The 16,314-nt window shown below is 40.3% G+C and overlaps 1 protein-coding gene across 1 annotated transcript in view; it reads left to right on the plus strand.

The window, feature by feature from the left end:
• The first annotated feature begins 14,367 nt into the window (after positions 1 to 14,367).
• Positions 14,368 to 16,314, plus strand: part of dachc (dachshund c) — an 89,338-nt gene continuing 87,391 nt past the window's right edge. The window contains exon 1 of the mRNA XM_067441488.1: positions 14,368 to 15,088. Coding sequence (XP_067297589.1) covers positions 14,541 to 15,088 — 548 coding nt within the window. The 5' untranslated portion in view covers positions 14,368 to 14,540. The remainder of the gene's footprint in view (positions 15,089 to 16,314) is intronic.

The following is a 16,314-nucleotide window of genomic DNA, read 5'->3' on the forward strand; positions in this document are numbered from 1 at the left end:
AATAAGTAATAGGCTATTTTCTAAGCTGTTTTTGAGGCTCTCTCCAAAATGTTGGGGTTTGAGGGGCGTGCCACACTGGAGACTTGGAAGTAAACGCCCACGGCTAGGATTGGATAAGATTTGCATATTTAATGAGGGTCAGCTCCCCTGTTTAGTTCAGTTCACATGAGAGAGGGGTTGTTTTGAAAGCAGACTAAACCGGAATAAACATCTTTATCAAACAAACTCAATGATTTATTTCTCATCCACCCACAGTACTATTACATACTGTATAAAAAAAAGTTTTACTCACATAAGCAGGTTGCACCATTGAGCTGGAACTTAAAGGTAGGATAAGGTAGGAATTGGTTAAAAAACTTTTTTTCCAAATTTGTTTAAACTTTCTTTATATATCAATACATAATTAAAATGTAGGTACTCTGAAAAAGAAAGTATACAAATTGAGTGTCTGTAGACCTCTCACGACTGTTTTAAAGACAGCTCATTATTTCCATTCACTCCACCTTCTCCCTTCTGGGCTCTTTCCAAAGCCACGCCCCCAAAACACATGAACGCGTCTCACTAACCAATCAGCTGGAAGACGCATTATTGACCTGAGATGAGCGGTGTGCATGTAGTGACATCATGTCAGAATCACATATAATAAAAAATCTAACTTTATCAGTATGAATATAAACAGATAAGATGTCTTTTAGTACTCACTATCAAGCTAGAATACCGATGCTGGTAAGATTTGGTAATGAGCTAGTTATATTTAGAAGGCGGGGCTACTGAATTAGATGTTCTGCAGAGGCGGTGTTTCGTCGCGCGATGACGTTAAGATGCGCACACAATCATTTTCTGGGCCTGGTGTCTAAAATATCAAAAGCTCAAGGGAAAGTTGATTTCTCAATTCATCACCCTTTTAAAAAACTCTCTGGTCCAACAGCACTTGCATCATTCCACTTGTCTGTGTTTACACATCCCAGACAGGCGATCCGTCTGTGCATTTGTTGAAGGTGTTTTTCAGTAACCCTTTTGTTACACCAGTAGGTGGCAACAAGGGACTTTCGTTATGAGTGAGTAAATAAGTCATTTATTCAACTTATTTGTTCATAAAAAAAGTATTAATTTAGGAACGAAAGACAACCATTGTGTTGCTCTGATAAATACAACAGTTGATTCTGCAGTGGCTTTGTTTTAGAGTGTTGTGTCAAGCAGGGTGGGGCCTAGAGCTGTGGGAATGGAGCAAGGCCGGTGGCACGAGTGCTAATGAGCTAATGAGGTCTTGAGTCTCACGGAAGAGCTCTGGGAGGATAAAAGGAGTGATGAAAAGGAGTCAAGATGAGAGAGGACTAGACCGGGACTGTCTATGTCCTGTTTTATTATGTTTATATGCGACAGTCATCCTTGAGGGGCAGCTGCTTTACTTTCATTTGTTGTTTGTGTATTTTATGATGATTGTTGAACATTCGCTGGTTCCCACTAGTGTTGTCAAAAGTATCGACTACGATACCAAATCAGTACTGAAATGTTAAAAATGTGACGCTTTGAGGCCTGTTAAGCTGTAATCGTAAACACCTCTGACTAGCCATTGTGCTCTAGCGCTCATCGGATGTGCCTGTGATTGGCTACAATGATCAACACACGGCAGCGGTTTGAAAGACCAAGGAAGTGTTTGGAAGTGTTTTGAAAGCAGGAGCAGGAGCAGTTGCAGGAGCGTTTGAGTCAGCGTCAACCAGAGGACAGGTAAGCTGATAGACGCCTGCATTCAAACGCTCCGTGTGTATCTGTGTAAGCGCTCTGTGAAAAGCATCATTGATGTATTTTTTTACAACATGTTTGAGAAGTGCAGACCGTAGTAGCCAATCACAGACATTTGATGCGCACTAGAGCACAATGGCCAGTCAGTTGTTTATGATTCCGCTCAACAGCGTTCAAAGCGTCACATTTTTAAAATGTCAGTGCCAATTTGGTATCGCGGTGGGTAATTTTGACAACACCTCTGTATCGTTCCTCTGTTCCCACCTCTTTCTTACCTTATCAACAAACATTGTTACATTGGTGCCGAAACCAGGAAGGAAGGAGGGGCACACAATTGGAGAGCCCTCTCTGTTGAGGGTGATCAGGGGGCTGAAGGGATCGGGCATCACGGAGCGGTGACATCCAGTGGCAGTTGTGCAAAAGCGATTCAGCAACTTCAGCGTCAGGGATGTAGAGTTCACTGCTTCTGGGTCGAGGAGGGGTGGTTGCCATCCATGAGGGGGGAGTTGCCACCATTCACCGGAGGCTAGACTTGCTGCTGTCCACCATGATGGGGAGGAGCAGGCAGAGCGAGGGAATGCTCTTGCATGGCACCGCGTGTGAGGGCCTGTCAGCTGGTTAAAGACCGGGCAGGAGGTGGTCTGGGAACCAGACCAAGATTTGTTTTCCCCTCTCTCTAATCTCTGTCTGTCCTCATCCATCTCCCTTTTTTCACCTTGTCAGTCCTTACCTCCAGGTACTCGAGGATACCCCTGGTCTGCGAGGGGTGATGGGGTATATGGCAAGCAGGGCTGGGCAGAGAACCGTGGGAGCGGAGCGAGGCCAGTGCCGCAACTGCTAATGAGCACTGGCTTTACGTCTCACAGAGCAGCTCTGGAGGGATAAAAGGAGGTGTGATGACATTGAAGGATGAGAGGGGACCAGGCCTGGACCTTATGTTGTTATTGTATGTTATTGTTCTAGTTTAAGCAGCAGCCGTCCGTGAGGGGTTGTCGCTTTTCTTTCACTTCGTTGTTTATTTAATGATTAAAGTTTACATTTACTCCTTCTTTCTCCTCTGTGATACTCAAGACCATTGTGGCGTGCAGGTGCGTGCCTCGCTTTATTCTCACAGCTCTCGGCCCCGCGTAGCAGTGTGGATGATGGGTGGACCTGTAATAGTGTGGGTGGGCCTCCGGAATAATTTGCATTACCCCTTAATTTTGAAGAAAAAAAAAATCCTATTGAAACATTACCTTTACCTTTAACTATCTTTTTATTGTCCATTGTCTTTTACATTCTCAAGCCTGTACGAGCTGTGTTTGTGATGTTTGAGCGTGGCATGCGGAAGGACCGTTTGCTTTCTGCTACGTGCTACTAGTGTCACAGAAACTAAATATTGTAAGCACTAAGCTCTGTGAGATTTGGTTGAAAATTGAAAACAAAAAAAGTCTTTATAACTACTGTATATCTTTTTTTCTTATGCATATGTTATCACTATTTTAATTATTTTTTATGCAAAGCTGGAATTGCTATTGTGTATGAAATGTACTACATAAATAAACTTGCCTTGCCTATCACGAACAGATATTGAAAAAAGAATAGGACGCACTGGAATGAACAATTATCTAAAAATGCAACGAGTCTCTATTTTCTCTGTCTCTGATGTAATCAGCCCGTCTTCTTCATTAGCGCTGTTTTGGACTGTTTGAATGAATTCGATTTCTTGTCTCTACTTCACGCTTCAGAACTGCTCGTCGGAATCCTATGGGTGATGTCACGGACACTACATCCATATTTTTTTACAGTCTATGGTTGAAACACACACTCAGGAAGGAAAATGTTTGATTTGTCATGTGTTAAAGGTATACTCCACCGCTTTTTCATTTTAAATTCCCTTAACTAAGACCAGTTGATACATACCTCTCTCGTCTGAGTGCGTGCACTTAAACGCTCTGACGCGCGGTAACATTTTGATAGCACTTAGCTTAGCCCACTAAGCCCAGTTCATTCACTATGGTACCAAACAGAGATCAAGAATAGTAAGTAAGTAAGTAAAATTTGTTTGTATAGCACTTTTCATAGATAAAAATCACAAAGAGCTTCACAACAAAAAGAGGAAATACACAACATTACAGTTCTAGTCAAAATAAGTAACAAAAACAATAAGTATAAATGAAAATAAACAGAAATACACAAAAGACCAGCCAAACCCTACACTCTAGATAAAAGCCTCTTTAAATAGAAGAGTTTTCAACTGTGTTTTAAAATTTTCCACTGAGTCTAGGCAGCGTAAGGAAGAAGGCAATGCATGCCACAGTCTAGGTGCCACAGCTAGACTGTATACAAGTCTAGTAAGAATATATTACTGTAAGAATAGCTGTTACACAGTTACACATACATAGCTGAACGACCATGGTGACACAAAATAAAACATGGTGCTTTTCTAAGCGGGTTTTAAAGGATAACTATAATGTATGGTGGAATAGCACTTTTGAGAGTGCTTCGACTCGGTGCAATAAAAAGTGACGGCTGAAAAATCCTCACCTCCTATTGACAGAAATGAGAGGGTTAGATTTGAGGGAGGATTTTTCAGGTGTGACTTTTTTCTGCGCTGAGTCGAAGTACTCTCAGAAGTGCTATTCCACCATACATTATAGTTATCCTTTTAAACCCGCTTAGAAAACTATTTACAAAAGGGGGAAAACGTGGAGGTGTTTGGTCGCGTCTATCTTGATCTCTGTTTGGTACCTAATGAATGAACTGGGCTTAGTGGGCTAAGCTAAATGCTATCAGATGTCACCGCGCGTCAGAGAGATTAAGTGCACGAGAGAAGGATGTATCAACTCGTCTTAGTTAAAGGGGTACTTCAGCGCTGGGAAGATGAATCTGTATTTAAAGGTTCAAAACATGTGGAAATGGCTCCCCCTGCTGGCTGTAGTCTTTAGCCTTTGGCCAAACATTCCTCCTATGATGCAAATATCGTCAATTTGCATCATAGGAGGAATTTTTCGGAAATAAAATGCATAATTCTCTTGTCTCAGGGGGAAATGAGGGGGAAAAGCACAATCATTTGATTATACTCCAGGGTTACTGATACAAAGCCATATGCTAATCGCTGAAGTAACCCTTTAAGGGAATAACATTTAAAGGGGGGTGAAATGCTGTTTCATGCATACTGAGCTTTTTACACTGTTATAGACTTGGATTCCCATCCTAAACATAGACAAAGATTCAAAAACTAATGTTGGACGTTTGATGGAGTATTTCTGTTTCAAAAATACTCCTTCCGGTTTCTCACAAGTTTCGGGGAGTTTTATTCGAGTATCGGTCAGCTCAACGTTAATAGAGCGGAAGGTCCTTGTATGGGCAGTACGGGCTCTTCTCCCGGTAGGGTGCGCGCGGGCGTGACTAGAGCGAGAGAGGAAATGCACGCCCATAAACACTCGCTCAGATGCAGATCCAGTCGTCTGTGAACACTTATGTCGGTTATAGTCCGCACTGCGCTCCACTTCATTCCTCCACTTTGACATTAAGCGACTTCAACGCTTCAGCACAGCATTCCGGGAAGGCAGCGCTGCATTTGAACCGATTTGAATGCAGAAATGACGGGAAGCTTCACAACATCGCTTCAGTCGTGTCGCAAAGTGGATCTCCACACTCCAAGAAGTGTGTTTTTGACGGAGCGGTCCCAGCGATAAAGGTTCGGTCCTGCTTTGGAAGCAGCCGGTGAGTAAAACTGCTTCAAATGTTTATGCTGTTGGCTATCGTCACGTGAGTAAACATCAGTAAATGACACGATCGGTGCTTCTTCATTCAAAAACGGACTCCATTGTTGTTCTATGTATAACGTTACACTAGTCTGACGTGCAAAACTGTTTTGCTTGCTACTGCTAAGGTTTAGTCGCATACAATAGTCCATAAACCGAATCATGTCCTCATAAACTGCGAGTAAAGACACACAAATGTTGACAGGCCACTAAATACAGTACATACCACAGAGACGGACGTCCTGTGTTGCTGTTTCTCCTGTTCAATTTATTTCAGCCTCTGAATGATTCTGGATCATATCTATTAGCTGAGATCGATAGCAAGGGCTTCTTCACGCTTGAGGACGTCATCGCTTTGCGCTTGTCATTCTTTAGCTCCGCCCACACGATACGCCTCCAGGCGCTCGTTTTTTTCCGGAAAGACTCGGTACAGCCCATATTTCTTTTATAAATATAATAAAACTAAAGACTTTTTGGAGATATGAAAGATGCAATACTACTCTATAGGTACTCAAGATTGACATGAGATTGACTGAGTGTTTCACCCCCCCTTTAATATGAAAAAGCGGCGGAGTATCCCTTAAAGGGGGGGTGAAATGCTGTTTCATGCATACTGATCTTTTTACACTGTTAAAGACTTGGAATCCCATACTAAACCTGGACAAAGTTTCAAAAGTTAAGGTGGACGTTTGATGGGAGTATTTCTTTGTCAAAAATACTACTTCCGGTTAGTCATAAGTTTCGGCAAGTTTTTTGCGATCATGCGTCCCCTTGACGTTAATGGGGGCGGAATTTCCTTGTATGGGCCTTACGGACAATTCTACCGGAAGAGCGTGAGAGAGAGAGAGGGAGAGAGCGAAAGCAACAGCCTACGCCCATCAAAGCGCTGGCTCGTAGGCAGGGCCGTTTCTAGCCTTTCTGGCACCCTAGGCAAGATTCATATGTTGCACCCCCCCCCCCCCCCCCCTTTTCTTTTCTTTTCTTTTTACATTATAACTTATAAAGCAAATATGACTTCCTTAGTTCATGGACAAATTGTACATGCATTAATCGAATAATGTAGCTAGGTTTATTATCACTGAGATCACGGATGGGGGGGGGGGGGGGGGGGGTTTCGGGGGCATGCTCCCCTGAGAAAATTTTTATATCTATGATCTACATATGTGTATTTTAAAATGTTCTGAAGGCCAAAAAATTAGATAACAAAAGCTTGAAAACCATGTCACTCGGCGCCGCTGCGGATTGAAGAACACACTGACACAAAGACTAAAAGACGGGACGAAGCCGTAGCCGAAGCCGCGCACCAGTTTCATATGTTTCATTTTTTTTGGGGGGGGGGGGGGGGGGGGGTAATGTTTGTAATGTTGTAATGTTTTTTTTATTAAAAAAAAACATTACAACATTACAAATTTTTAAAATACAACATTACATATTTTTTTTATTCATGTAATGTTTTTTTTATTCAAATTAACTGCTATAATGTTCTGCACCTGAAATGAGCATGGTGTGTGGTCCGTCCAGTACTAATATTCAGTGTAATGTTTTGCTCAAAGTTATGATAGAGCAACCAGCTTAGTAGAGAACAAGTAACCAATAAGTAGGCTAACATACCTGTATATTTCGCTTTTTTTATATTTCCCCTTTTTACGATACTGAGCCCCTGATGGCTTTGACCTTTTCATGATGATGAAACTAAAGCACGCAGTAACGAGTAGAAATATAGTATGGCCCCTTTAAGAGTTGCGCGTCTTGAGCTCCCATGTGTGGGGATTATTTTCTCTTTTCTGTTGCTAAGTCAGTTATTTTGTTTTAATAAGTAATGCTGTGGACGGAAAGGGAGTTTGTGATGAGAGTTCAGCGGGGAATAAAGTGCGATTTGTTTGATGTTAATCGCCTCCGTGTTTGCATCCACTCCAGTTACATTAAGTGAGCTATCCGCATTTTTCACTCGGACACAAGCGTTACAACGCCACGGATGACGACGTTCCCTGCCGTCCTCTACATGATCTCATTTCATTACAGCAGCGCCACTATCACCATGGCGACTTCACTCCAATAATCGCAAATAATCATAATGCAAAAGTACGAAATATTAATAAAAAAATATGTATGAAATAACTAAAAAATCTTGTTGGGGCGGGGGCTCACTGGCGCCCCCCAGCTGTTGGCGCCCTAGGCGACCGCCTAGTTTGCCTATGCCTAGAAACGGCACTGCTCGTAGGATGCGCTGCACAGGTGATGTGCACAATTACAATGTCACCAAAAAAGTGCGTTTTTAGTTGCCAGACCAAGACAGTCCTGCACAGATTCCCCAAAAACCCCGCGTTAAGGCAACAGTGGATGTAATTTGCTTTTCCGGATCAGCAACTGAGTTGCGCGAATGTTTATATCTGTTCGCTGCATTTCGGTGCCGACTGTTTCATAAACAAGGCCCAGCTCGACGCCGGATTTTCCAATCGCCTATTGCTAAAGGATGGAGCAGTCCCAACGATAAAGGTCCCAACGTTAGAACCGCAGGCTGTGAGTAAGACTGATTCAAATGTCTGTGTTTTTGCCTATGCTCATCAAGTAGCCCAAACATGATCACGTATAGTTAATTGATCAATGGAGCATGTGATGTGTAGTGCGTGTACATTTGTTTAGCTGGCCACTATATGTGTAACTTTATGTTTGTGTATTGTAAAAGCACTCCAAACAACAATACACAAAGAGGGGGGAAATATGTTGAACTAAATAAGCACGCTTCTTCATTCAAATGCGCTACTATTCCGTGTCTTTCTATGTAAACACTAACTTAGCCTGCCGTGCAAAACCAGTCTGCTTACTAACGTTACAATTGTCTACACAAACCACGCGTAAACACACACACACGTGCACAACTGCACTTCCCACATGTACACCTTCAAAGACAAAAATACGACGATATAATTCAAGTATAAATATGTAAATAACACAAGTCGCTAAGCATATTATATAGTTAGTGTATAACTTGTACCACATAGAGACGTCCTGCTCTAGTCGTTTTTGCTGCTGCTCCTGTTCAACTGCAGCCTCTGGGTCTGATTCCGGATCATAGATGTATGGCTGTATCTGATTAAAAGCCATATTTTTATTTTGAATAAAGTTTTTTCCCCGCTGTTAGGGATGACACAGCTTTACGACGCACTCGACTCAACACAATAACAGCAGCGCGCACAAGTCATTATTTAGCTCCGCTCACACGATACGCCCCCACCCGCTCGGCTTTTTTCGGAAAGACTCGGAACAGCGCATCTTTCTTATATAATTATAAAAAAAATAAAGACTTTTCGGAGATATGCAGGATGCAATGCTACTCTATAGGTACTCAAGATTGACATGACACTGACTGAAACTGAGTGTTTCACCCCCCCTTTAAATTAATGCTCTTAAAGCGAATGATTTAGGCGTTTTTGGTGTCTCCATGTGGTCCTGCTTGGCAGCTCGACTTGTCTAAAATGAAGACAATCTTGTTCGTTGTTGGCTAGTTGCTCTGTAGCAACACATGGTGGGAATTCTGTGGAGTTTTTAAAGTGTTTTTTTTTTCATGGTTGCTTAGGTGTTAATCTATTATATACAATGTATTATATAATAGATTAATCGAACACCACCGGTGCGATTAATCGCGATAAAAAAGAAAGTATCTATTATTTTTTATTTATTTTCCAGAACATAATTATGTAGACGAAAAACAGCATGGGAAATGAGAAGCATGTCTGAATTCACAGTAAACAGAACACATTATTATATCATTAGGCCACAGGAGAGGAGTTGTGGATGGCAAATGGCAATGAAAGGACCCTACTGATGAGGCAACTGATGTAAGCCAAGACAATCGCAACATGCGAATACTACATTTATACTATATAGAACACACTTTTAACATTCTCAAAGTAAGTTCCTCATTAAAAGTATAATTTACTCAGTATGCAAATGTAATATTTCAGACTACGCTAATGTAATATGTGCCATCATGCTGTTGGTCTAAATATCAGCATGAAAATGAGTAATCCAATAGCACTGCATTTATTCTGAAAAATAATACTATGACTCCTGCTCAGATGACCCCTGTTGTGAAGTTGAGTGGCAGCATATAAGAAAAAAGAAGGTTATAACCTAACTGTTGGGTGCTTGTAACTATTAAGATATGTTTGACAATATGTCAAGGAGCGTGTTTTTTTAAATAACCTATTCTGCCTTCCCTCACGTATATTTGATCAAATTAAACTTGTTCATTTAGAGTGACATGCTCAAAAACGTTGAGTTTTCAGCTCTTAGGGGAATATCTTGTTCTGCATAATTACCCAAATTTGATTGGAACTGAACTTGACTTCTGGAGATGACTTTTAATGAATGTAAATCAGGCATCTCACATCCCCACGATTAATTTTGTCTGTTAAAAAAAAAAAAAAAAAACTTGTTAGAAAACAGAAAAAAAAAGTGTTAAAGCGCTGACAGAGGAGTGCTGTCAGGCATTTTTCTGCTCTATCTCATCTCCATGACTGGCACTCTAGAGATATTTCCCCCTCCCTCACTTTGATCATGGAAGTGATGTTCTAGAAGAAGCTTGTGAATTCCAATGTGGGATGGACATATATTTAGCATACCTAAATAAAATTGGATGTCGCCCCTTGGAACTTGGCTCTAAGTTTCATAGTCTTACTTCCATGCTTCACGTTAACATGTTCTCTGAGACAACACTTTATAGTCTACTGTTCAGAAAATGGTCTGAGTGAGTGTAAGAGTGAATGTATCAAATGTTAGGTCACGCCCACAGCAATGAAGGATGGTCAGGTCACACGATAGTCTTTGATTGATTTAATGGATGCATGCTTCAGTAGATTTATGGCTATGTGAAGTAATTTAAAACGCAAGCAGGCAAATTCATCAGATAGGGATCTGTGTAAGAGAAAACTATTGTTCAGGTTCTCTAGTAGCCAGTTATTGATGGAAAGTTGGATATCTTCTATAATTGTGTATAGATTAAATAAAATAAGATTAGTGTGATGTGATCCAGGTCCACAATTTAATATTTTCTCCAATAAAAAAAATATAATTATAATTTGAAAAGATTTGATTCAAAGTTAAGAAATAAAATAACTTTTAAAAAAAGATTAATAATAATAATAATAATGACAACAACAACAACAACAACAACAACAATAATAATAATAATAATAATAATAATAATAATAATAATAATAATAATAATAATAATAATAATAATAATGATGTGTTACATTTAAATTACCATAGCGGTTTTCTCAAAGTGCTTTACATATGGAAGGGGGAATTTCCTTAATCGTCAATGTTTTTTTACACTTATTTTACAATTAGTTTAATGTAAAATATGATTAATATATGATTTTATGATTTATGATACAATATAATTTTTGTATTTATTGGTATAAGTTGATATTTCATACATGCATGCTCATTTCTCCTATTTTTAGATTTTAACAACACTAATAATTGAATAAAACTGGTGAATATAATATTATTCAAATCTGAGGGGAAAAAAATACCTTTCATTTTCTTACTTAATGTGACCTTGGACCACAAAACCAGTCAAGGGTCAATTCATAATAATATGTCATAAGCTATAAGAATAAATCAGCTTCCCATTGATGTATGGTTTGTTAGGACATGACAATAGTTGGCTGAGATACAACTATTTGAAAATCTGTAATCTGAGGGTGAATAAAAAGAAAAAATAAATAAATATTGAGAACATCTATAACAACCTATAGTACTACTAATAATAATACATGTTATATAGATTTATGGTAGGACATTTACATATCGTAATATCTTCATGGAACATGATCTTTAGGCTACTTAATATCCTAATGATTTTGGCATAAAAGAACAATTGATTATTTTGACCCATACAATGTATTGTTGGCTATTATCTCAGCTTATGACTGGTTTTGTGGTCCAGGGTCACACATATTATAATGTCTAAATTAGCTTGTAGCATTTAAAAGAATTGATTTTAGTTTTTAGTGTTTTACTTTTAATTAATTTAGACAAAGCAATGCAGACTTTTATTGCTGTTATTGGACATATAAAAAATGAATCGTTGTTGTATTATGCTTTAAGGCAGTTTAAATATTTCATTTGAAGGTGAAGAATATAATTTTTTTGCGATGTGTTAAATTTATACAGTTAGATTTTCCTCTTTATCCTTGAAGCTGAGAACAAATCCATACATTCTAATCTAATGAAGGACACATTCAAAGCAGCTCCCCAAAACCCACATCCATCTTCAGGAAAACAGGACACTGGCATTTTGGCAGAGCTTGAGTTATGGCACCAAGCGTCAGTGGCTGCATCAAACTCCATTCTCTTCTGAAGGACCTTTGTGGAAATGGCATGATTAATCCATCAGGGGACGTGGCTATGCAGGGTGTATGCATGGCAGGGGGAATTAAATTACAGGGCTGTTGCAGGGACCATCCCAGCACAGTGCATTTGAAAGTGTGGCAGCTTTAGCTGATGGATGTCGCTGGTCTTAATAGTGTGTGAATTGAGGCATTGACTCCCTCCCACTCCGTCCTGTACATAGGTGTTAAGGTTGACATGGGAGATAAGACAAAGAAAAACATGAATTCGAATGGATAGGTACGCAAATGTGAGAGGGAGATTTGACTGGGGTGAACATCCAAGAGGGTATATGAGCATAGGGTGACGTTCTCATTGCATATCAATGTAGCAGGAGCATTGATTGAGAGAAAAGCATCACTTAAACGCGTCTCATGGGAATCAATGAACGTGTATTCTCCCATTTTTTAATTATCCACATGGTCGTCTCTCTCTGTCTGTAGTTGAACATATTGATCGCAATTGCGCAAAGGCATCGGATGTACATTATAACAAATGTTCTCTTTGCATTATAATAGAGGAGTGACAAATGTGCCCGATCGATGCAGAGAAGGTCAGGGAATGGACTCTGGCCGCAGCTCTAATAGAGAAGTCAATGAGGAACTGCTGTAATCACTGTAGTGAATTGAATAAAGGAATGTGGAACTGAGGGATGCAGGCAGTTACTGCCAATTACTTGAAAGTAACTAGAAAACATCAGTGTTAAATTCCTTCTGAAATGCATAAAATCACATTTAATGGGGCCGTTAGCATTCATTTAAAAGCCGTGGTTCTGTGTAGAGTTTGGTGAATGTAAGGTTATAACACCAGAAAACAAAACAGCTTGTGATGGGTTTACAGGTTGCAGAAGATATGAAAGCAGAAAGCAGAAGTAAACTCTTATATGACGAATATAAAATTGTTTATAGTGCCCATCTTATTGTAGCTATAAAAACGTTCTCGCAAAATAATTGTAAAACTATTGTCAGATAACATTGTGCAATCTTGTTCCATGGCTTGAACCATTTACTGTGAAATGTGTTGCGAAATGTCACTAAACCCTGTGACGGACTGTAAGTATCATTGAAATCGGGTACATAAGTGGCTTCATGCTGTTCCAGGGATACCATGATGCATCTTTGAGAAGTGTATATGATAATTGAGATTAATGTTGCTGTGACTCAAGAGTGTTCAGCACTCATAAGTGTTTATTCTGAGATAAGCTGTTGTAAATGTTGAGAACCATTACAAACTGGATCTGCAGGCTGTATAATGAACACTTTGGGCTTTCGAAAATAACAAATAGTCGTTGACATTTCAGTTTCATTCTTTTCACTTCTTAAATCCTTCACAATAGATGGCAGTATAAGCTTTATATCCTGCCTCTGAGCATGCTTGACCAAAAAAAATAAAAAAAATAAAAACATTTAAAAAAAAAAATGGGTTATGGCCTGGTTTCACAGACAGGTCTTAGATTAAGCCACAATTAGGCTTTAGATCAATTGGTATTTCAGTAGCTTTTGTTAACATCCTGTGCATCTTGAGACAAAACAATGGAACTGACATATTTTAAGATATGCCAGTGCAATTTGCTTTCAGTTAAAACATGCAGCTCAGACATGCCTTTTTAATCTGGGACTAGCTTAACCCTTGTCTGTGAAACCGTCCAAGTAGCCTATGTTCTCCACTCCTTTACTTTAAAAACAGTGTTGCAACTGCCCAATAAGTTGTTTGATTCTCACTCAATGCTGACCAGTCATTTTCTGATACTCGTAATGTCCACATGGGGATGATGTATAATTGCTTAAACCATTTCTTATTCAAATTTTCAACGTGCTTTCTAAGGCATATCAGTTGTGTTAATACCATGTAATTAAAATATGTCAATGCACTACAACGCTCGGGCTGTATTAATGACCGTGAAAATTGTTTTAATTAAATAGCCAATTATAGTAAAGCCCCAACCATGAGAATTGACATTTAAATGAGCTTTATTTAAATTGCTTTCAATATTGTTTCATCAGAATTTCTCACGCGGCGAATTAATCACTTGCCCGTGTGCATGTACAAAGCGCCATTAACTATTGGAGTGCTGTTGTTTTTCATTTAATCTCGATCATGAATTAATGCAATACGGATGTCCTTTCATAAACTTTGTCCTATCAATAAACGGCGACAACTAGATAGCATTTCACGCACTTGTTACATAACATAACTAACTCAGTCAGTGCAAAAATAAACGCGCAATGTGTTGGCTGTTGTCCTGTTTGTTTATCTTTAGTGTAATATAAAGGATGCCTTGTAAACCATGCTCAACAACAATAGCAAGTTATTTTGAAGTTCATTGTTTCAGATCTACCTGCTCTGAAAGAAAGGAACACACGTGCGCGCTGTGCCTCTTCCAAACTCTCTTTGTTTCTTGGCTCCTCCCCCGGACCACAATGTGACAGATTCAACTCGTCCGACTCCGAGCACCACTAGCGCAGCTCTTCACTTTTTCCCACTGTCACTATCACGCTTTGATCGATGTCGTGACGCACAGACAATATCTCGTTTTTTTCCCTCTCCCGTGCCAGGCTTCCACTTTTCAAACAAAACGGAATTGGTTTTGTTGTTGTTTTATCAATTAGACGTTACTTTTGTCCGAATACTTTAGGCATTTATTTAATGTTAAACATGGCCACACCGGCTGCGCTGCTGCCCGCGACACCGATGTCCCACGCGCCTCCAATGTCGATCGTCGCGGCTGTCAACTCCTCGACCCCGGCGACCCTCTCGCCCTCACCGTCCGTCACCCCAGCCGGACCGAGCATCTTCAGATCGGAACTTCTCTCCTCCGCGAGCCCGGGTATCCCTATCGGTAGTCTCCCGCACAAACCCGTGTATTCCACTCCTTCTCCAGTGGAGAACACCCCTCAAAACAACGAGTGCAAAATGGTCGAGGTCCGAGGCGCAAAGCTCGCGTCTTTCACTGTCAGCGGCAACGAGCTCATCTGCCTCCCGCAGGCGTTTGACCTCTTTCTCAAGCACTTGGTCGGTGGACTGCACACCGTGTACACCAAACTCAAACGCCTAGAGATAACGCCGGTGGTGTGCAACGTGGAGCAGGTTCGCGTCCTCCGTGGACTGGGCGCGATTCAGCCTGGAGTCAATCGCTGCAAACTTATATCGAGAAAAGACTTCGAGGTCCTGTATAACGACTGCACCAATGCAAGGTAAACTAATCCGGAACTTTTATATCCTGCCTGCACACTTAAAAGTAAAAGTTCCAGTGCCTTTGTGGTGCCACTGAAGAATAATTTATTTGTGTGTGAACAACAGTTTTTTTGTGAGTGTGTATACAGAAACCACGACTTCGAAAAGTTCTAAAAGTTGCACCAAACTAAAAAGAATGAAACAATCGCACCTTGTACCATGCGCCTTTATGGAGCTCATATCAGTACAGTATCTAGCGCAGACGTTACTTTCACAAACTCTTTGCTGAGCACAGCGCATTTTTCTGCTTATGATCCACGTTTGGACAGTTTGGCCTTTGATAATCATGCACATATCAAGTTACATACTGAACAGCATCACATTGAACATACAGCGCTCCACTGCACCTATCCAGACCTGGGACACCTTTTAGGCACATGGGCTGGACAGGTGTCTTACCATCAGTCTTGCAGTTAAAATATGACTGAATGTAACTCTTTGTCTCTTTCTAAAAAGTATCATGTGTAAACAAACACTTTAGGAGACTGCTGGAAAAGAGAGAGGGAGAGAGATCGTATCAGGCTATGATATGAATATTTAATGGGACTCGTCTGATTTTGTTACAATTTAAACTGAATAACTCACAGGTTAATCGTCAGTATTGTCGCGTGGTCGGGTAAGGTCGGACTCGTAGTTTGCTGTCTTTAGTTTTTTTTTTAAACACTATTTATAATGTAGCCTATATTGTGTATTCCAAGTTTGAAATGGGAAAATATGCATCTGTGGCTCACACCGTGGCCTGAATATATTCTATATCGTTATCAGTTCAGTTCCGTTATCAGTTCAGACGACTGTTATAAAAAGATCTGTTGAGCTGTCATAGGCTAACCGACTGTTGCCATCAAAGTTCCCGTGCTTTGAAAACAACTACTCTTTAGTAGTATTAATATAGCAAATTACATCGTCTGACATTTAGAATGATGGCAATTGGATGATGCGTTTGCGCGCGAGTGCGCTCGAGAGCCCCGTGAGCCTTGTTTGAAAGATCAACACCGGGTTTGCCTATCTAAACGTCGGTGTCTACGAGCAAATTTATGTCACCAGCTCATAGCTGCTTGCTTATTAAAGAGCGCATTTAGGCTGCCATTTGGCACCGGCGAGATGTTAAGCGCTTGTGACACAAGTTACTGGAACGAGATTAGAATCTCTGATTGCTGCCAGCTCGCTCGCTCTCCGGCGGTGTCCA

Source organism: Pseudorasbora parva, chromosome 4 (assembly GCF_024679245.1).
Source record: "Pseudorasbora parva isolate DD20220531a chromosome 4, ASM2467924v1, whole genome shotgun sequence".
Taxonomy (NCBI): domain Eukaryota; kingdom Metazoa; phylum Chordata; class Actinopteri; order Cypriniformes; family Gobionidae; genus Pseudorasbora; species Pseudorasbora parva.